Source organism: Struthio camelus, chromosome 24 (genome assembly GCF_040807025.1).
Source record: "Struthio camelus isolate bStrCam1 chromosome 24, bStrCam1.hap1, whole genome shotgun sequence".
Lineage (NCBI taxonomy): Eukaryota > Metazoa > Chordata > Aves > Struthioniformes > Struthionidae > Struthio > Struthio camelus.
In genome coordinates, this window is record NC_090965.1 from 6,755,046 (window position 1) to 6,774,515 (window position 19,470).

Consider the following 19,470-nt stretch of genomic DNA (forward strand, 5'->3'; position numbering starts at 1 on the left):
GCCGCCCCCGCCGTCAGCCCTGCCGCGTCCCCAGCCCCAGGGCTGGGCCCCAGCACACTGCCCCGGGCGATCTGAACCAACGCATTCACAACTCGATTCCTGCCAAGAGCTATCTCTCAGCTCCCTCTGGGCACAAGCTCCAGGCTGGGGCAGGGAGCTCCGACTACAGAGCTCCATGAGCGCTGGGAATTGCCCAGGGCACCAAGCGCGCTGTGCTACAGCCTGTTTAGCACCCAGGGAAAAGCACCAGGGTGCCTGTGCTTCCTGCACCCCTCTGGGCTCAATGCCACAGGTGCCATTTGCTACTCTGCATGGGCAAAGCAGGATGCTGAGGTCTGAGCACAGAGCAGCCGCTTGCAAACCAGCTCCTTGGGGGACTGGAGGACCAAAGAACCCAGGAGACTTTCACCTCCGAGGAGCTGGCAGGGCAAACCTGCTCTGGCCGGGCCGGCAGCGCCGGCGCTCACCTGGATGTCCAGGTTTAGCTGCTCCCAGAGGTCGTCGTGCAGGGCGGACACCTCACTCTCCAGACTCTCGTACTCGGCAGTGCTGTTGGCCAAGGCCTGCGGAGGAAGGGGGATTAGGAAGGGTTTTGCCCGGTGCTGGCGGCTAGCAGGTCTGCCCAGCGAGCCCTCGGCAATTTTCTCCCCCAGCTTTGCAGCAGCCCCGGGCCAGCACAGCACCCAGGAAAGCACAGGGAATCTGCTCCCAAAACAAAACCCTGAGCTCCAGCAGAGCCTGCAAGGTGGTGGCAGCAGCAGGACACAAGCCTGAGCCACGTCTCAAGACAGGCTATGCCTTTGGGAGCTCCCTGTTCTGATGGCACGCTGGGAATGGCCGAGTCGGTGCAGGAGCCAGGGAGACGGAGCGGTGCCTGCGCCCCGGGCCGGGGCATTCACACCGGGCAGGAAGCTGGCGGAGGAGCCGGGCTCCTGCCAGCGCTGGCCAAGCCAGCCGGAAGCCAGAGCCGCGACGGCTCCTGGCATGTGTGCCAGCCTGGCGTCACAAGGGTTAATTTGCTTTGTCCCCAGCCAGGGACTTTGGCTCATCTGGGTTGCCAGCCAGTAGAGGGGATTTTCCTCCTCCTCTCCCCGTGCAGGCGGGCTGGCATGCGGCTCTGCCGGGGCCGCAGCGCCAAGTGGGTCCCTGCCATCTCCTGTGCCAGTGGGCGTCCCCAGCCCCGCGGTGGAGGAGGAGGGCTGTGCGGGGACGAGCACGTTACCGTGCTGGCCTGGGACAGCTCCACACGGATGTTGATGAGCTGGTTCTGGAGCGATTCCTTCTTGTGCAGCAGCTTCTCCGGGTAGGCCGGCTGGCTCCCAAACATCTCCAGCTCCTGGTGCGTCCCCATGAGGGCACTCTCCAGGCTCTCCTAGGGGGGAAGGCAACACAGCCGTGAGAGCCCTCAACATGGCCCCCGCGCCACCCTGGGCTCAACCCAGCTCTGCCACTGCCTTGGGGGCCTTGGGGCAGGTCACCCTGCCTCAGCTGACGTGGGAGCAGCAGACCCTCTCCTTACACATACACCGTTAATGCATGTGGAGTACCAGGTCCACAGCATGGCCAGGCTGTCTCTGCCCAGCTCAGGATCATCCCCACTGAGCTGTCACCAAGAAAACGGGACATCGCTTCCTTGCCATGGTGCTGCCACCTGGGAATGGCCATTGCCTTGCAGCCAGGCTTGTCCCTGGACGGCTGCCCAGCCCTGGGCCCAGGGGCACCAGGCGGAGAGGCAGCAGCCTCCGTGCACCACGCGCTCCACGTACCTTCTCCGCTCGGAGCTGCTGCACCAGCCGCTCCTGCTCCCGCAGCACTTTGTTCTGCTCGCAGAGTTTCCCCAGGAGCTTCTGTCCCCGGGCGGGAAAAAGAGAGGGAGGAAGAGCGATCAGAGCGCGGTGTGCTTGTGCAAACAGGTTTGTGCACGGTGTTTGCTCAGCTGGAGTCAAGGCCCTGGGGAGGAGATGGGACGCCCCAGGCCTGCGTGGCCAGCCAGGACATCACCCACTGATGGGGCAACACGCTGCCCTGGGGAGGGTTTCCAGCCTGCCAGGCTTGCTGCAGGGACCTCACCCCCGGCCAAGGTGAGAAGTGGGCCAAATCCAAACATGGGCTGAAACTGAGCAATGAAGCTCACAGCACCAGCACAGGGCAGAGAGGGGACAGGCAGGACAAACGTTTGCTCTTACATCCGTGTCTTGCTCGCTTATCTTGTAGGCGTGCAGCGTCTCCCTGTAGGCTTCCGGGAAAGGCGTCACCTGCAAGGACAGCGACGGGTGAGCGCTGCTCCGGCAGCCGCTGCTGGCGGGCTCCAACCTGGCCCCGGCGCTGCACCTGGCTGGCTGCCGCCGAGCTGCTCTTGCACCGGGCCATCCCCCTGCCCCGTTGCCCCAAAACAGGGGAGCCACACAGAAAGGCCAGGTTGTGCCGTCCCTGAGCTGGGTAGAGCTACTGGCTGCACCCAGCCACCGGCGAGCGGGGAAGGAGAGGCGACGTCCCAGTCCTGCCGGCGGGGAGGAGGCGATGGGGCTCTGCTCCACAGCCGCATCGCTGGGGAGGCACCAGCAGCGGAGCAGGATGCAGCATCTGCTGCAGGATATGACCATGCTGCCTGAGCCCTGCCTAGTGCTCGGGGCAAAGGCTGGAGAACTGGGGCCTCTTCCCTGCTCCCAGCTCCAGCGCCGATCAGGTGGGAAAGCAGGAGGAATTAACCGGAGACAAACTCCCCCGCAAGACGCCAAAAGCTCAGCTAAAGAGGTGCCCTGCAAATTGCTAACCGCCTGGGGTACCACAGCCACCATTCTACAGGCAGGGAAACAAAGGCAGAAAGATTAAGCCACAATCTCACTGAGCAGAGCTGAAACACCTATACATCAGCAGCCACTTCAGGGCCTGTTTACCATCCAGCTTCTCACTGAGTCGTTTTATTTTCCTGGAAATCTAAATTACTAATGGGACTTCATCAATTAAATGCCTCCAAGATCTTGAGATGAAAGGTGTATGATAGGAAGAAGGGCTTCATTATTGCTAGAAAGCAAGACGCTACTTTAGAGCGATTTAAAACCATAGGACGATGCAAATAGGGCTGAACCTGGGAAATACCCAGCTCGGCTCGAGGCAGAGTCTGGTGCATGGGGATCCTGCTGTCTCCAGGCAGGGAGCCCAGCCAACAAAAGCAACTCAGCGCCTCCAGTTTCACCCTCTGGCAGCTCCCGGCTCAACTTGCACAGTGGATGGGAACAAGCACCTTTGCCCTCATCCGAAAGCCACGCAACGCATTGCCCAGCCACCATGCGGCCACACAACCAAGAGACGTCTGCAGCCCAAGTCGCGCTCTGCCCTGGGAGCCTCGGGAACATGCCTGACCCGCGGCCCCATCCAGGACCCAGCAAGAGCCTCGCGGCCCGACCAGGCTCGGGGCCAGGCGGGCCCTCCGCGCCACACGACCCCGCTGTGCAATGAGCTGTGCGCATGAATGACATGATTTGCACGTGTTTGGAGCCGTGGTCCCGGCGCTTCTGCAGCCCTTTCCACACTCCAAGCAGGAGAACTGTGCTTTGGACCGGACTCCTCCGGTTTTAAGTCTGCTCTCAGCTTCTCCTTGCCTCCTCAACGCGTAAAGGCAGACAGAGGCTGAGCAAAGTGCCTGAGCCCAGCCAGGTCATGGGAGAGAGTTCAGGACTTCTACATCCCCATCTTGCGCTTGCAGGACAGGGATTTGCGGGGTTTAAAATGGCTCATGGATGGATTAGCAAAGCCTGCGATGGACTAGCATGTCCCTAAGAGCAGGATGTGCTGGAGCTGTATGGATACCGGAGTTTCAATGAGCGGAAATGTCAGGAGGTGAGCTTGCGGATGGATGGCGTGGAGGCTGCCGTGGCCTGCCATGCAGAAGCAGCCGGGGCAGCCCGGCGACGGCAGGGCGGCTGGGAGGCTTACTTGCATGTAGAGCTGAGCCCTAGGGGAAGAGTTCTCCACCATCCTGTTCACCATACTGATCAGAGTTTCACTCTCGCTCATCTGCGACAGACAGGGAAGGAAATTTCAGAGGTCAGCAGAGACACTGCTTCCACCTTGCCCCAGGCTCGTGGTGCGGCGTGCTCAGGTGAGGGAGGCTCCGTCCAAGACACCTCGGGCCACCGGACCGCAAGGTGCCACCTCCAAGAGGGGCTTGAGCCACGTGGGGATGGCTGCCCCATGCCACCACTGCTCCACTTTGTGCAGTCAAGAATGTCCTTGGCTGGTTGCCTTCCCTGAAAACTTGGGAGGTGGGGAAAAAAACCAGATAAAACCCAGCCAGCTCCAAGCTCGGCACCACACTGCGCACACAGACACAAGCTCGGCACAGAGACGCCCACGGCTGCAACACGCACTTGCGGTCCCAGCAGACAGACAAGCAGCCCCAGCCTCCCCGACGGGTGGCCGGCAGCTCCGGCGTGGGAGCCGGGGGCTCCTGCGGAGACGGCGCGAAGGCGCTTCGCGTGCCCGCTGCTTTCCAAGCACAGCCCGGCTGCCAAGTCCTCCGGGACTTCACCCCGCATTGGCCAGGGCGGCCGGGCAGAGCCCGAGGCGGGAGGACTAGTCTACACCTCTGCCACTGCCGATTTGCTGCTGCTGTCTAGCAGTGCATCGCTGCCGGGGTGCACGGCGGGGTGGCGGCCGCAGGGTGCTTTGCTCCTGCTTGGTGGAGCTCTTCAAGCAAGCAGCACCAGGGTTTTACTGCCTTCCTGGCACGAGCAACCCCCTGCAGAAGCACTGCAGGGCCCCGCAGACAAGAGGCAAAGCCCCTCGCGCTCCGCGATGCTGCCACGTCCCTCGAGGTCCACGGGGCGACGGCAGCTTAAGCACAGCCTCTCACAAACCATGGGCTGAAGCCCCATTCGGGGCCAGTCAGCAAGGCAGGATGCAGCCCAGGGAGCATCCCAGTGACAAACAGCCAGGAACGGGCCCAGCTCTCCCAGCGCAGCCCTCCGGACAAACGACGAGAGCAAAAATAAAGTAAACTTTTTAAAAAAGAGATACTTGACAGCGTCACTTTGAATTAGTCTCTCCAGAGGTCAGGAGGAGAGGAGGAGGAGAAGGAAAGCCTTTTTAGGGAGCGTTTTAAAGAGGCTCAGGGAGCGAGCACTGCTGCCGATGGCTGTGAAATAACCCAGGGAGCTTTTATTGCAGCGAGTGCTCCCGCTCGTCTTTGGCTCTGCTCCAAGGCAGACACAGATCTTGGTGATTACTGCACTGATGGGGATTTGCAGACTAATGAGCTCGTGTCTGGAGCAGCTCCCTTAGAGCAAGCCTGGCTTTTGCAGGCGAGCGCCAGGCTGCAGCACGGACCCTCTCCCCCACCCTCCTCCTCGGTTTCAGACGGTGCCCGCAGCTTTCACCCCGATGCGCCTGCAGATGCTTCCCTCTCCCTCTGCCCGCTCAGGGCTGGAATCAGCTCAGGGCTTTCCTCCAAACACAGCCCGGCACGGGGCAGCGCACGGCAAGGCCTGGGAGCTGCCGCTTTGCTCTCGGTGCCAGAGGACGCATCACCCCAGCCCTGTGTTGCATCTCCCAGCCTTTGAGGAGGCACGGCGTTGGTACGCCACCCGAACCATCGCACGCCCGTACAGCTGCCTGCAGCTCCCTTGCAGGCACACGCAGCCTTACCGCGACGAATCTCCGTGCTCTGGCACCTCCCGCCCTAAGAGAGGTACCACTCGTCACCCGGACCGCTGGGCAAGGGTCACCGGGAGGGCCAAACGCCAACCCGCCTCTCCCCTCCCCAGCCTGCCAGGGACCCTTCGCTGCCCGTTGCAGGCTGAGCTGCCCGCGGTGGCTCCTGAGCCCCTGCCCCAGGCGCTGCACGCCGCCACGCCAGGGCTGCGCTCCGCTCAGCGCCTTTGCACCGCTCCAAGCCGAGATGCGGCAGAGACTGACCCGGGGAAGGGTTTCGGAGCACTGCTCTTCCCCCCTCGTGCCCGGGAACGGCTCCCGGAAACCCAGGGCGCGGGGAAACGGGGGCGGCGCTGGCCCGCCGTCCTGCCTGGCTGCAGCCCCCAGCCCCCCGACACACAGCACGCATGGAGCACCACCTCCAGCACACCACACACGGCACTGTTAGGGTTTCTTCTGCCAAGCAATGAGCAGCCCTACAGACGGGAAGGATGGAAGAAGCAAACCAAAGACATCTCGTGCTGCTTCGATGCCGAGAAGGGTGAGGGATGGATGTTAGGGGAAGAAATGCTGCGCCGGAAGGGAAGGGGATGCAGCGCAGGGACGGGGCACACGGGGACATAAGCAGCATGAAGTTTGCAGCCAGCTCTGCCTACCTGCTGGTCCAAATACTCTAGGTTTCTTTGCAACTGAAGGTCTAAAAGTTCATCCTACCAGGAGCCAGCAGACATGCGGCAAGAAACGAACACACAAAACAAATAAAAGAAGAAGCAAAGCAGTTAGGTGAAGGCTATAGAAATGCAAAGATTTGTTGGCCGGAGAAGCGAGGTGCCTCCTCCTTCGTGCTAAGCAGGGAGGGCTGCCGCGGACTTGCCTCGCGAGAGACCCGCTTCCCTCCCAAGACTCGCAGCCGCGCGCCTCCCTCCCGGATAGTGCACGCTAGCGGCTAACTGGGTGCCTCCAAAGCAGCACGGCCCTTCCCAGGGCGCCGCTCTCCTGCCCTACATCTTCTGCGAGCAAGGACAGGCAGCAGCAGAGGGAACTTATGGATGGAGATACCTGCTTCTCCCTCCTCCAGTGGCTGGTCCTGCCCAGCGATTTCAGATCCGCGCGCTCCACGGGGCTGACACTGGAGGCCGGAGCAGTGGTCCACACCACCCCTTTGCCTCCCGCTCTGAGCCTCACGGCGGGGGTCTGTCCACCCCACCGTGCAGGGCAGGGGGGCTCCTGGCAAACCCTTCCCTTTGCACGGGCCTCTACCAAGAGCAGCAAAACCCTACGCACGGCACCGGGCAAGGAGAGGAGCAGCAAGGAGACGGGGACACGACCAGCCTTGTCTGCGGGGCGCTCAGCCCTCCAGCCGGGTCCCACCACTCTCCCCGGCCAGGGTCCCTGGCTGGGACCTCCTGGTGCCACCCCACCAGCTCCAACCCCCTCAGTGCTCCAAGGGGAAAACACAAGGCAGGAAAAAGCCAAAGTGAAGCAGCAAGGCGGGAGGAGAGGCGGCAGGCAGCGGAGCAGCCTCACCCCATCCTCACCAGGACCGGCCCCGCGGGCCGCGTCGGGACTGGGCTGTGCTGGGTGACAAGACCAGGGCCGGCATTGCGGGGCGCATGGGTGCCGCGCTGCCGCAGAGCAGCCTGTCTCTGACCCACAAAGCTGCTCATGAACCAGACCAGCTTCTTCCTTGGCCACCTAAGCAAGGACCCCTCGAGCCCCTGGCCTGGCCCACCTCCCAGACGGGCTCTCTGCACCCCTGCCCGCAGGGCTGGGTTGGCAGGGCAGCGCGGACGACCCGTCCCTGACGCCAGCGCACACTCCGGATGTGGCACGCTGCCCGGGCCACGTGCCACAAGCTTGTCCCAGCCGTCCTGCACCTCTGCCAGGCGGCATCCACCTGGGGACAGCTCTGCAATGGCCCCAGGAGCATACGTACCATCTTGTCGTGGACCGTGGGGGACCCCGGGTAGTGGAACGGGTACATTCCCGCAGGGACGGGCCGTCTGTCACCCAGATAGTCGTACTGGGAAGAGAGGAGACCCCCCCACCAAACCCCAGAGATGTGAGAGAGCTGCAAGAGGCCAGAAAGCGCATGCGCGGGCCGACCCCGGGAGGCCTCGTCCGGTGGGAAAGCGGAGACGGGAGCATGCACGCCGCAGCAGGGCTGCAGCCCCCGCACTCGCTCTGTTTCTCTGGGGGACACGGTGCCCTGAAATTGGGGCTCTCTTCCCCATCCCCTCTTTCCTCGGAGCATTGCACCGCTGCTCTGGCAGGGCAACGGCTCAGGCCCGATCGCTCCCGCGCTCGCGGACCCCCAGCCCCGCAGCGGGGTCCTGCCCCAGCGCTCCGTCGCACGCCTTCGCAGGAGCTCAGCGCAGGAGCAGCCGGAGGGAAGGACCGCGACCTGGGCGGGCGCCTCTGCACGACCGCAAGGCAGGACTGGCGTCGGGATCTGATGCCGCCAGCTGCGAGCCAAGGTCTTGGCGGCACGCTGAGGCTGGGCACAGCCCATGCTGAGGAGGTGGCCAGCTCCGCTGCAGCATCCCCGCTCTTACATCCCCCAGGAGGGTCCCCCTCCAACCTCACAGGTACCGAGCGGCAAAAGGGCTTTTACCTTAGGAGAACTGACTGATCGCCTCATCATGAAGGTAGCCGGGTCGGCGTAAATCTCCTCTCCCCGGGGCGGCACCCTCTCGAAGCGGGCGCTGGGCGAGCGGACCGGGGAGTACAGGCGGGAGCGGCTGTAGGAGCCCTGGCTGGGCGAGCGGGGCACGGAGCGGGAGCGGGGCTGCAGCGACATCCGTCTCAGGGAGCCCGAGGCGGCGTCCACTTCGTCGTAGTAGGAAGCCGGCTGCCGGCCGGGGCCGGGCAGCCAGACCGGGACGTCCTGCCGGCCGTAGCCCGGGTGCTCCTTCCACTCGCGGAGCTGGTAGGGGCCCCCGTTGCGGAAGGAGTGGCGCTTGTCGTCCAGCACCCAGGGCGGGCTCACCCGCTCGTAGGCGGGCATGGAGCAGATGCTGTCGGGGCGCACGCCGGGTGGGTAGTACTGGTAGTCCTCGGGGTACTGGGGCGAGTAGGGGGAGTAGTAGTCGGGCACCCGGCGAGACACGGGGAAGAACCTGGTGGGGCTGGGAGGGAGAGCGCTGTGAGAGCCGGGCGGGCGGCGAGATGGTGCCCGGCCCCCAGGAGAGGCCCCCGGCTGGGTTTCCCAGCTGGAAAGCACGGTGTCTCCAGGCTCTTACAGCCGGCAACTCCGCGACTGTCACCAGCGTCCGGAAAGCTGGCTCATGCAGCGGCTAGCACCGCTGCAAAGTGGCGGGCTTCATCCCTCCTCCTGGGTCTCCCCTCCAAAATCCACCCCGCTTAGCCTTTCTGGGGGTCCCCCATGCACAGGTCACAGCCAGCACGTGGGAACAACCTGGAAAGGAGGTTTTCCGACCCTAGGAAGGGATAACACAGGAGGACGTTCCCAGAGCAACGTCTGAAGGGCAGCCCTGGAGAAAAGTAGGGGATGCCCCCGCTGCCCAGCGCGGCGCTCACCTCCGCAGCTCCTCGGGCGGCACGGCCCCCCGGCGCAGGTTCACCCACTGCTGCAGCTGCGTCATCGAGCTCTTCCGCTGGGCGATCTTCTCGGGGTTGGTGCGTGGCACGAAGCCCCGGCGGTGCACCACGCTCTCCCCGTCCGGCTGGGGGTAGGCGGTGCTGCCGGGGCGGCTGGGTGACGAGTAGGGCCAGCCGTTGGGCTGCGTCGGCCGCTCCACGCTGCTCGGCACCCGGGGCACCTCGGGGTACGGGCTGCCAGGCTCCGAGGGCATCTCCTGCGCCGTGATGCCGTTGGCTTTGGCCAAGGGCTCCTTCTTGCTCTCCATCCTCTCTGGTTTCCTTTCAATCTTTTCCGAGCCACGGCCGTCGCCTTCCCCCCGGGTCTTGGCATCGGGGTCGGCTTTGGGGTGCTCCCGGTGAGTGGTGTTGCGGTGGTGCTGGTGGTGCTTGCTGGGAGGGATGTTTTCAGAGTCCGTCTTCTCATGTCTGGCAGGCATGAAGACATGAGAGGGCATTACCTCCCCTTTGCACCACCCTAGGGATGGCCAGGTAACATCTCACCTCTCCCTCCATCCTGGCGGGGTAATGCTCCCCCGGCTCCCACGCTCTCCAGGGGGACCCCACGCTCCCAAGGGGCTCCCCTGCCGCAATGCACGGCCCCTGCACCCCATCAGCAGGAGACCAGGGCCGAGGGGTGCCCCTGCACCCCGTGCAACACTGCGGGGCGACAGCCTGCCCTGACCTCTGGGTCGGTGGGATCTGCACCCGGGCAGCCTCGCCCATGGCTTGGATCCAGGACTCCTGCTCCTCGATGTTCTCGGCGCTGAAGAAGTAGGTCCGGATGCCAGCGTGCTCAGCCTGGGAAGACAGGGACTGCTTGTTACGCGCCGGCACCTCCTCCGCCCAGCACACAGTCACCTGCAGGGAGGCAGAAAAGTGGGAGAGAGACAGACAGGCGAGTGAGAGCTCGGTTTCCAGCTGGCTGGGTCGGCTTGGGGTCTTCTGGAGCTGCAGGAGAAGCTGGGCCAGGTCCTTTCCTCCCCAAGCAGTCCTTGCTTTGCTGCATGTCCCCTCAGCAGCGCGGCGTGGGAGGAAGGCTTTGCAGCCTGAGCCCATTTCCCTTTCCTCAGCTAGCCCAGGGGTTAGCTGAGGACGCAGCTGGAGACTTGTGCTTATTATCTTTAAAGAGCAACTTGTCACCAGCAGAACTGGTTGCACCTCTAGCCTCACACCAGTGACAGGCGGTGGCCAAAAGGCACTGGAGCATTGCTTTAAACCAGCTTTTTGCAAGCTTTTGCAAGATGAGAAACACCTCTGGCATCTCCTGATGCACCTGCTCTTTCCAAAGCAGCCACGGATGGTTGCAGAAGAGCCAGGTCTCACTGCAGGGCCATCGGCTTCCCTTGGGTCCCATAGCCACCACCTCTGGGAGCCAGAGGCAGCCCTGCCTGCCCAGCACAACACGCAGGGGCACAGGCACCACATGCAATTGCTACCAGAGATGCTTGGGACCAGCTTTCCCCCGACTCTGCCAGAGCCCTGGTCTGGGGTCAGGGGCCAGCTCTGGGGGTGCATGGAGAGGGACAAGTGCCCCAGTGCAAAGGTGCAGGGTTAGTGGGGTTCCCTCGGGGTGCTCAGAGGCAGATGAAGGGTCCACAACTCCCTGGGAGAGCAGGAGCTCTGGCTGGAGCGTTATCATCCATGTAGGGTGAGGGGGAACGTGGCTTCTTGACCCAAATAACATTTGAGGGAGAAAGGTTCCCTTTTGGCCCATGATCTCGGTGCCCACTCTCCAACCCGTGCTACGGTGGCGGAAAAGCACAATGGGTTATTTGTGGTCCTTCTGAAGCTTCCACCTTCCCCCTCTTTGCAAAGGGATGGGATGCAGCAAGGAGGAAGGAAAAGGAAAAAGATTTTATTCCTGAAACGCTTTCAGGGTTTAATTTCTTTAAATCAAAAGAAAATCTAGGGTTCTGATTAAAACTCCCTGTGGGTTTCCACTTTCCCCTCCCCAGAGGGCTGGCAGCTGCTCCGGCAGCCCGGGCCCAGGGGCTCCCCTGCCCGGCTCCTTCGAACCCCGGGCCCTGCAACCTCCATGCAGCTCTGAACGCTCTGCAGTGAGAGCAAAGACCAAAGGGATTCGGTCCCCTTGATTAGTGACAGCGGGGTGCGCGAAGCATGCCGGGAAACCTGCGCGTCCCGCGCCCTTCTGCATGCACTCGGAAACGCGAGAACATACTACCTATCTGGTGGCTGGGTGCTGGTGTGGCAGACAGGCATGCAGAAGAGACCTCCTGTCCGAGGGGGATCCTCGCCCAGGCAGAAAGGAGGAAAGACAGACAACAGGTCAAACCACGTGGCAGGCCACCACGGGGAGACACGGTGGAGTGTGGCAGGACCTCGCTGGAGGCCGAGAGGCTCTGGTAGCCTCTCCTTGCTACCTCTCAACCCTTTCTCATGTTACTGTGAAACCCTGAAGATGGATCAGAATCAGGGAGCTGTCATGGTCTCTGTTTTGGGGCAATTTGGGTGCAGATGAAGCACCGTAGCTTTAGTCAAAGGATGGGGTGCACCGGAGGTGCCATCTCTCCTGCCATCCCCAGGAGGGGCCGTCTGCCCAGTCACGCCGTGCGGTGCCAGCGCCGGCACCACTTGTAGGATTTAAGTCTATTCTGGAAGAAAGAGGGACTCGGCTGGAGTTGAGGGATGGACAGAGCCTTTTCTGACGGCAGGTCTGAGATGATTTTCATTTCTGAGCAAAGCTATCCACCAAAGCCCTCACGTGCATGTGAAAACACCACAGCTCAGACACTTAATGGAACAAAGTCAGTTTGCAAAAATCAGCTTGACAAGGCTCTTTTCCCACCAATATCACATCCCAAGAGAGAGACTTCAACACTTTTGGGTCACTTCTTTGCTACTGCCTGCATCTGCTACAGGCAAACAGACACCTCGCCCGGGATGATAGTCCTAGGTGCACAGTGTCAGCACGAGGACTCAGGAGAGCACATGTGCATCTCCTAGATGCTGCCAACCGCAGCTTAAATACAGGTTTAAAGTTGACAGGTCCAGGCACAGGAGTCAGGACTGCATGGGTGCGTACGCCCATGTACAGGATCAGGGGGTTGAGGCAGTATTACTATCTATTACTATTTATTTTGTTTGAGGGCACATGCACAAACATCTGTGAGTGCATGGAGAGGTGCGGGGCTGGGTTCGTGCAGCTCCTGCCGTGATCACGAGCAGGAAGATGCGCGCTCGGTTTTTGCATGAGCGTATATGAGTGCAAGGCACCCCGTGCAGGCAGGCACGTGCTACTGCCTACAGAGGTGAGACCGTGGACAGCGTGTGCAGTCATATCTGTAAAGGTGCATTGCGATGCCCCCGAGTGCCACGTGTGTGCCGGGGGAACCTCAGCGCTCCCACGGAGAGGGGCCGAGAGCATCTCTGGACGGGGGCAGACCAGGCCTGCTCCTGGGGGAGGGTGTCGGAGGGCCCCGCTGCACACAGCCTCCCTCTGCCTTTCACAGCTCTCTCCTGCACCCACAGCAGCGAAGGCCGACAAGCAGAAACCAAGTCCGTGCTAACCCACTGCAACTGCGTTTCCATTTCCTTTACACGCCAGTCAAAGCAAGCTTAAAAAAAAAGAAGTGGGGAGCTGGGCAGGCCCCTCTCTCGCTTGGCCATGGGAGCACGGCCAAGGAGCGCGGTGCCAGCCCTCGGCGCTGGCGGGGAGCAGCGAGATGGGGAGGGAAGTGGGGCAGGGAGCGTGCTGCTGCTTCCCATGCCATCGTCCACGTCCCCCCGCCGGGGACCCCCCAGCTCGCTTCCCGGGTTACTAAGCGGAGCAGCCTGGCCCGCGGGGTCGAGCCTCAGAGCAGGTCGGGCCTGGAGGCAGCGATGACCTCGGGGACGCCGCTTTTGCCCTGCTGCTGCCTCCGCTTCCCCAGCAGGGGAAGGCATTGGGCACAGTGCACGGGCTGTCCCGGTGGGCATCAACGCATTCGCCCCTCTCCCCAGACAGGCATTTGCCAATGCTAAAGCAAGGCTGAAAGGATGTAATGCTGAAGGCACTCAGAGGCTGGGAGGCAGAGGCAGCTCCACTCCCTGCACCCACGTCCCCAGGGGGAAAAACCTGTCTCCCAACCCCTTTTCCCCCCTCTGAGACCCCCAGGGCAGCGCACCGCTCCGCTCTGTGCCCAGTCACTGAGGAAGCGAGAAGAGGGAGCATCAGGGACCCTGCAAACATCACCGCTGCCCCACAATGCCCCCGAGCACCCGGGCCATGCCCAGCGCAGGCTCTGCCACCGCGGCGCCAGCCCGGCCACGCACTGACCTTGAACGTGTGTTTCCTGCTGATGTTGTCCGAGGGCTGCACGGCCGCCACTCGGAAGCTGAGCAGGGGGATGCTGCCCAGGATGCTCTCCTCCTTCTCATCTGGTGGGCGAAGCGGGGGGAAACGGTGCGGTTAGGAGCCGGGAGGCTCTGCGGAGACGCGGTGCCGCGGCTGCTTCCCGTGGGCTCCAGCGCACGGGCAGGCTGTGCCTGGCGGGAGGCCAGCCTACCTGCGGGAAACCGCTGCCTGCCTGTTGCTCTGGCCTCCTGCGCCCTCCCGGCAAGCATCACGCTCAGCTCCAGCCTGCTCAATTATGCATGCCCACCCTCCCCGGGCGCTGAGCCTGGAGAGCTGCCAGGGCTGAGCCCAGCGAGAGCTGCCAGGGGATTAACCCCTCGGGTCCCCCGTGCAGCAAACACCTGCAAACAGGGGACATCTCGGCTCTGTGTGGTCACCGCCCCACTGGAGGGCTGTCACCTCCTCCCGCTGGCCTGACCCCTTTGCCCAGCGCTGGCAAAATCTGCTCAGTGATAATAACCCAGGTTTGTGTGCAGGTGGACTCCCTGGTCCTTGCCAGGCAGCGGGGTCCTGGGAGCCAGGGTGCCCCGCAAGCTGGGCCCTTGGCCACCCACCTTTGTAGTAGAAGAGGCAGCGATCCACCAGCACGAACCAGCGCTTGTTCCACTGCTTCACCCCCGAGCTGGCCTGCGAGAGAGGCGGCAGTGAGATGAGCTTCGGGTGCCAGGCCAGCACGCTCCTCGAGGGCGGCCAGCCAGCACCCACCGGGCTGGGGAGCACCCCGGGGTTTGCAGGGGAGACGTGCAGCTGGGGACGGGGAAGGCACGGCTCCATGCTGGCTCGAGCACAGGTACCTGTTTGTAGAGCCAGCCGCTTTTGGTCACCGCCGCGTTGGGGTTCCTCTTCATCGAGTTGGAGCGCTTCCCAAAGGCGATGCCCTTGCGGGAGGAGCGCGAGGCCTGCACAGGGGGAGAGGAGCTGCTCAGTCCCCAGGGTCCCCGGCACGCCATCGTCATCACTGCCACCGCCATGCCGCGTGGCTCCGGGCACTCACCCGGCCTCCGGGGCGCTCCGGGGGCGCCTCCGACACCATGGTGTGGTTGGACGACTCGCTGGGAACGGTGGCCGGCCGCTTCCCGCCTGCTTTGCTGGACATGTCCAAGGTAGGTCTGCAGCACAGAGGGCAGGAGGAGAAAGCGGCGGTCAGCAGAGCTGCATTTCTCCATCCACCCCGAAACTGGCCCTGGATCACCGGCTCCTCACTGTGCCGGTCCCGCTCCAGACCCCCAGCCCACCTCGGTCCCCCACTGCAACCCACTCCCAGGTCCTGAAATCAAGGGAGCCCAAAGCCAACCTACTTTTGCAAGTCAAATCTTGAGTTTTCTTCCGGGATCTGTCCCGTCACTGGGTGCAGGAACGTGTTCCGCCTTTCATTGTGGCTGGAAGACAGGGAGGTGGTTTGGCCGAGTTAGTGACACAGCGGGGATGTGGTTTGGTGGAGTTAGTGACACAGCGGGGACGGGGCAGAGGGATTCATCATCCTCAGCTTGTGTCCGGCTCCCGCAGGGACGATGGGGTCCGACAGCACATGGGGACCAGGCGGCCGCGTCCCCACAGCTCCGCGAGGTGCTGCCTGCCGCGGAGCCCAGGAGCAGGGCTCGCCTCCGCACCACCTGCTGCTGACCTGGATAAAACGTCTGCTTGCGTCTCTGTCACCTACCCAAACTCCCTTCGCCTTTGCAAGGGTGCCGGCAGCACGTGCACGGGCTGTTCTTGGGGTTCAGCTGATGAACTTGTAACTTTAACTGGTGAAGTGCAGTGTTTTGGGTGTCTGAACCCCAAACCCAGTGGTTTGTCTCCAAAAGCTTTCCCTAAAACATCACACCCTGAAGGTGCTCCTTGCGCTTAACGCTCCAGTGCCAGTTTGTTTTTACAAATCTGCAGCTTGCACGAGCTTAGGGGACTGCCTCCCTGGTCCTATGTCCTGTGCCCAAGCACACCAGAAGGTAACTGAGTGCCACGGAGCACAGACCTGAGCCACGGCCTTGGCTGGGGGAAGTGGATGGGATGGAGACCACGGCTGTGGTGCAAAGCGACTCCTGCCCAGAGCACTTCTCCAGAGCTGCTGCGGGTGACCCCGGGCCTGCGAACGCTGCAGCAGGGCAGTCCCAACAAGGCAAGCAGGATTCACTGGGCTCTCCGAGCAGCAGAGCGTGGAGGGGGGACTCCCAAAAGCATCTCGGTGCAGCCCAGGGATTTGCAGTGCTTACAAACGGCAGCCTCGCTTATCGCCTGCCGCTAATCCGCACGCTGCATAATCCGCACAACAAATTTCATCTGCATTTCCGATTGCTGAGACCTTGTTCCTTCTGCGGACGTGTCACGGGGCGCTGGTGCCACCCGACAAGACACTAACATAAACCTGACATCGGTGTCAGAGCAAGTCACTGCAGTAACGGCAGCAGTGACCCATCCTGGGCTGTGCCTGGAGCAAAACCCCGATGCCCCCCCACACACACACCCCAGTTTGCCTTGCTGATTCTAGAGGCATTTGCCAAAACACCGTCAGTTGAGCAAGACCAGGCTCACAAGGCACAGCCAGCCAAGCTGAGCTGAGCTTCACACCGCCCACAAGACACAAACACCAGCTCGAGCGCTGGGCACAGCCCTGGATCAGGACCCGCTCGGACCTGGAGCTGGTGCCGTTTTAACCATGCCGAGGTGCAAGGCAGTCACCCTGGAAGGGCTGGTGCCACTGGGCCTTTTGGTGCGGTGCTGGGACGAGCCAGGCAGGGCTCTAGCTGGGCTGGACTCACAAAGTTTGACTTGTCCTTGTCCCGTCCCACGGAGCCGGTATTCCCGGGCCAGCCCTCCGCACAGAGCCTTGCTCATCCCAGCACAAACCGGCTGGGGCAGGGAAACCCCTCCAGAAACCGCTTCCAGAGGGTTGGGGGGAGAGAAGCCCTCGATGTTAAAGTTTTGTCCGGTGGAAAGGGTGAAGGGCACCTGCACTCACCCCAGCCATGAGCAGCCCGTGCAGGACGCATGCCAGCGGTGGCATGCCGAAGAGCACGCAGGATTTCACGGCAGATTTTGAACTCGGCCGATAGGCACCCGGCTGTGGAGCACCAGCAGGTTAGAGGCACTGCTCTTATCAAAAACCTTGAGGTCTCCTTGCTCTTATGAAGCAGAAGCCCACGGAAGGAGCGAGCCCAAGGCAAGGCCCGCAGTAGGGGCTCCGTCACTCCAAGCTTGCCTTGCCCTGAAGGTAGCACGGACATCTCCGTGACCTCCTCCCTCTGCACACCCTCCTTCGCGAAGCCACCGAGCCCCTCGGCCACCCGCGAAGCCTACATGCAAACAGCCAGCACGCTGCAGAAGTGCCGAGCGTCAGCAAAACAGGGAAAGTTTGAGCAAGAAAATACAGCTGCCAAGACCATCCCATAAACACACTCTTCACCCTGAACCTGGGCTCCAGCCAGGCTTGGAAGACACTAAGTGCTTTCTGCCAAAAAAAGCCCTGCTGAGAGGCGCTCTCCCTTGCAGGTCCCGTCCTGGCCCGACCACCGATCCGTCCGCCTCCACACCGCCCTCCCCTTGCTGTAGGTCATCTTAAAAATCTCTGCAATGTGCACACACCCCCAAAGCGAGGGGCAGAGCCCACTCCACAAACCCCGCCAGCGCTGGCTTCTCTGCACCCTAATGAATGAGTCCAGTGTGAGTTATCTGCACAGAGACAGATCTCCTCGTCCCACGCACCCTGCTCGGGCTACAGGGAGGTGTCTGCCACCCTGGACTGGAGCCACTTCCAGACCATTTGCCCTGTGGCCGGTGACTTTGGATGGGTGACAGCGTGACGGTGACAGGGGGCCGGTTACAGGCAATACCAGGAGACAGGGACGGTGCAAACACTGGCGGAGCAGCGCTGTCAGCCCTGGAAATCGGGGGCTGCACTGACCTCCCGGCACTGCCGAACCGCAGCCGGGGACGTCCCCAGCCGGACCCCGACCCTGGCCGCGGGCAGCAGCAGGTTTCTCTCTGTTCTCCGGCCGGCATCTCCCCCTGCCCGGCCGAGGCACCGCCAGGCCGGCTCCTGCCCTTTGCAGCGCCCGCAGCTCCGCTGGCACCGGCCCAAGCGCCTCCTGCCCCCCTCCCCACGCCGCCCTCGCCCACCGGCCCCGGCAGCTCGGGAACTGCCCGGGAACCTCCTTAAATCACCGCCTCGGAGCGGCTGCCTCGGCTGACCCCGCTCCGCAAACTCCCGAGTTAACATCCCCCGCCGAAGCACTGCAATGCAGCAGTCACTGCCCGGGCTGAGGTGCCCCCGGCCGCGGCCGTCCTACCTCACCCGCCGGTCGGCCCGAAACTTCAGCATGGTGCCGGCGTCCCGCCGAGCTCAGCACCGGCTGCCGGTTGCCGGCATCGCTGCGGCGGCCGGTCCCGCCGGCCCGCGACGGCACCGGGGGACGCGCGGCGCGGGCAGGGCGACGCCGGCGCCGGGCTGCGGGGCTCGCCGTCCCCTGCGCAGCCCCGGGCTCGGGGCCGGGGGCATCGGCTTGCCTGCTGCGTCCCCCTCCCTTCCCCTTCCCTTCCGCTCGGGCAGGCGGGAGGCGGCAGCCTGTCGCCCCCCGCCGCCGCCAGGCACCGGCGCCGCCGAGCAGGGCGGCGGTGACAAAACCAGCTCGCCGGCTCCGTTCCCCAAGGAGAGGAAAGGTGACGGGCAGCGCCGCACCCGCGCCGCCTGCGCCAGCCCCGGTGGTGGCGGCGGGGGGGGCTGCCGCGTCCCGCCGCCCCCGGCCGCGGAGCGCCGTGCAAAGGGAGAAGCAGCCGCCGACACCGGCCGGAGAGGGAGGCAGCCGCCACCGCGCCCGACTTACTGGACTCATCCCACCCCCTCCTTGCTTCTGCCCCCAAACGGTCCCTGCTCCCCCCCAGGGACTTTCCATCGTTTTGCCATAGGCAGAGTGGTGCAAGGAGGACAGCCCAGGGAGCACCGTGTGAGCCGGTGCAAGCGCAAACCGCCCCGTAACCCGGCCCTACGGCAGGGAGCTGCTAGCAACAGGGCTTTGCGGCCCCCCCCCGAGCTGGGTCCTGCTAGCCAAAAAGCCCTTTGCTCCCTGCCGGGTTCAGAGGGGGAAGCCCTGGAAGCAGGATCCGGGGTGACCTACTGTGGGACTGGCCCTCTGCTTCAAAAAGTGAATTCAAATCCATCAGGACTGTTATGATAACATGCAGGAGGGGAGGGAAGGCAGCGCTGGCATTTCGAAGAAACCTCCAAAGAAGGAAGCAGAGCGGACGAAGCCAGCTGGCTTGCATCACACCACATCCCCGCTCCGCACGCACCCCAGGACAGCGGCCCTGCCCCGCGCCGGGACCACCTGGGGACACCGAGCACGGCGTCTCCCGGGCCAGCGCTATCGCCTCGTCCATCTGCCCCTCCTGAAACCCAGGAGCCCCTGAAGGTAAAGCCGTCCCCAAGGGTGCAGCCTGGAGCCAGCCGGGTCCCCGGCATCTGGCCTGGAGCGGGCCGGGGATGCTCCTGTGCAGCTGGGGGGGTGCCGTGGAGCAGCCGGGGATAGGCACCGTGTCAGGCAGCATAGGCAGGGATGTGCCAGCTGGATTACAGCTCCAAAACAGGGGAAATCCACCCCTTCGGGGCTGCCCGTCACCCGCGGACGAACCTGCTCTCCGGAGCGTGGAGGAGCCGAGCAGCGCCGCCGGGGCCTCCTCGCTGGCACGCTGCAGGCTGCCGGCCAAGGGCTGGGACGCACGCGGGCAAGGAGGGACCTGCCCGCCGCAGCGCCCCGAGGGCCGCGCTGGCCTCGCACCCACACTCGCGCCGCTGGCCGACCCCCAGGCGCCGGACCCAGCTGTCCCCGCGTCCCCACAGCGGCCGCGCAGCTCCCCACCGCCCTCGATCG

At 63.5% G+C, this 19,470-nt stretch overlaps 1 protein-coding gene across 3 annotated transcripts in view; it reads right to left on the reverse strand.

The window, feature by feature from the left end:
- Positions 1 to 19,470, reverse strand: part of PLEKHA6 (pleckstrin homology domain containing A6) — a 54,754-nt gene that overhangs the window by 8,963 nt on the left and 26,321 nt on the right. For 2 of the 3 annotated variants that reach the window (XM_068917877.1, XM_068917879.1), the window contains 15 exons: positions 14,908 to 14,988; positions 14,604 to 14,718; positions 14,404 to 14,508; positions 14,164 to 14,236; positions 13,532 to 13,632; positions 9,938 to 10,113; positions 9,193 to 9,681; positions 8,267 to 8,780; positions 7,589 to 7,675; positions 6,309 to 6,362; positions 3,937 to 4,017; positions 2,187 to 2,255; positions 1,767 to 1,847; positions 1,223 to 1,372; positions 468 to 563 (listed from right to left, as the gene is read on the reverse strand). In XM_068917877.1, coding sequence (XP_068773978.1) covers positions 468 to 563; positions 1,223 to 1,372; positions 1,767 to 1,847; positions 2,187 to 2,255; positions 3,937 to 4,017; positions 6,309 to 6,362; positions 7,589 to 7,675; positions 8,267 to 8,780; positions 9,193 to 9,681; positions 9,938 to 10,113; positions 13,532 to 13,632; positions 14,164 to 14,236; positions 14,404 to 14,508; positions 14,604 to 14,718; positions 14,908 to 14,988 — 2,272 coding nt within the window. Of the gene's footprint in view, positions 1 to 467; positions 564 to 1,222; positions 1,373 to 1,766; positions 1,848 to 2,186; positions 2,256 to 3,936; positions 4,018 to 6,308; positions 6,363 to 7,588; positions 7,676 to 8,266; positions 8,781 to 9,192; positions 9,682 to 9,937; positions 10,114 to 13,531; positions 13,633 to 14,163; positions 14,237 to 14,403; positions 14,509 to 14,603; positions 14,719 to 14,907; positions 14,989 to 17,892; positions 17,940 to 19,470 lie in introns of those variants that run through there. The other variant, XM_068917878.1, reaches the window with a different exon arrangement.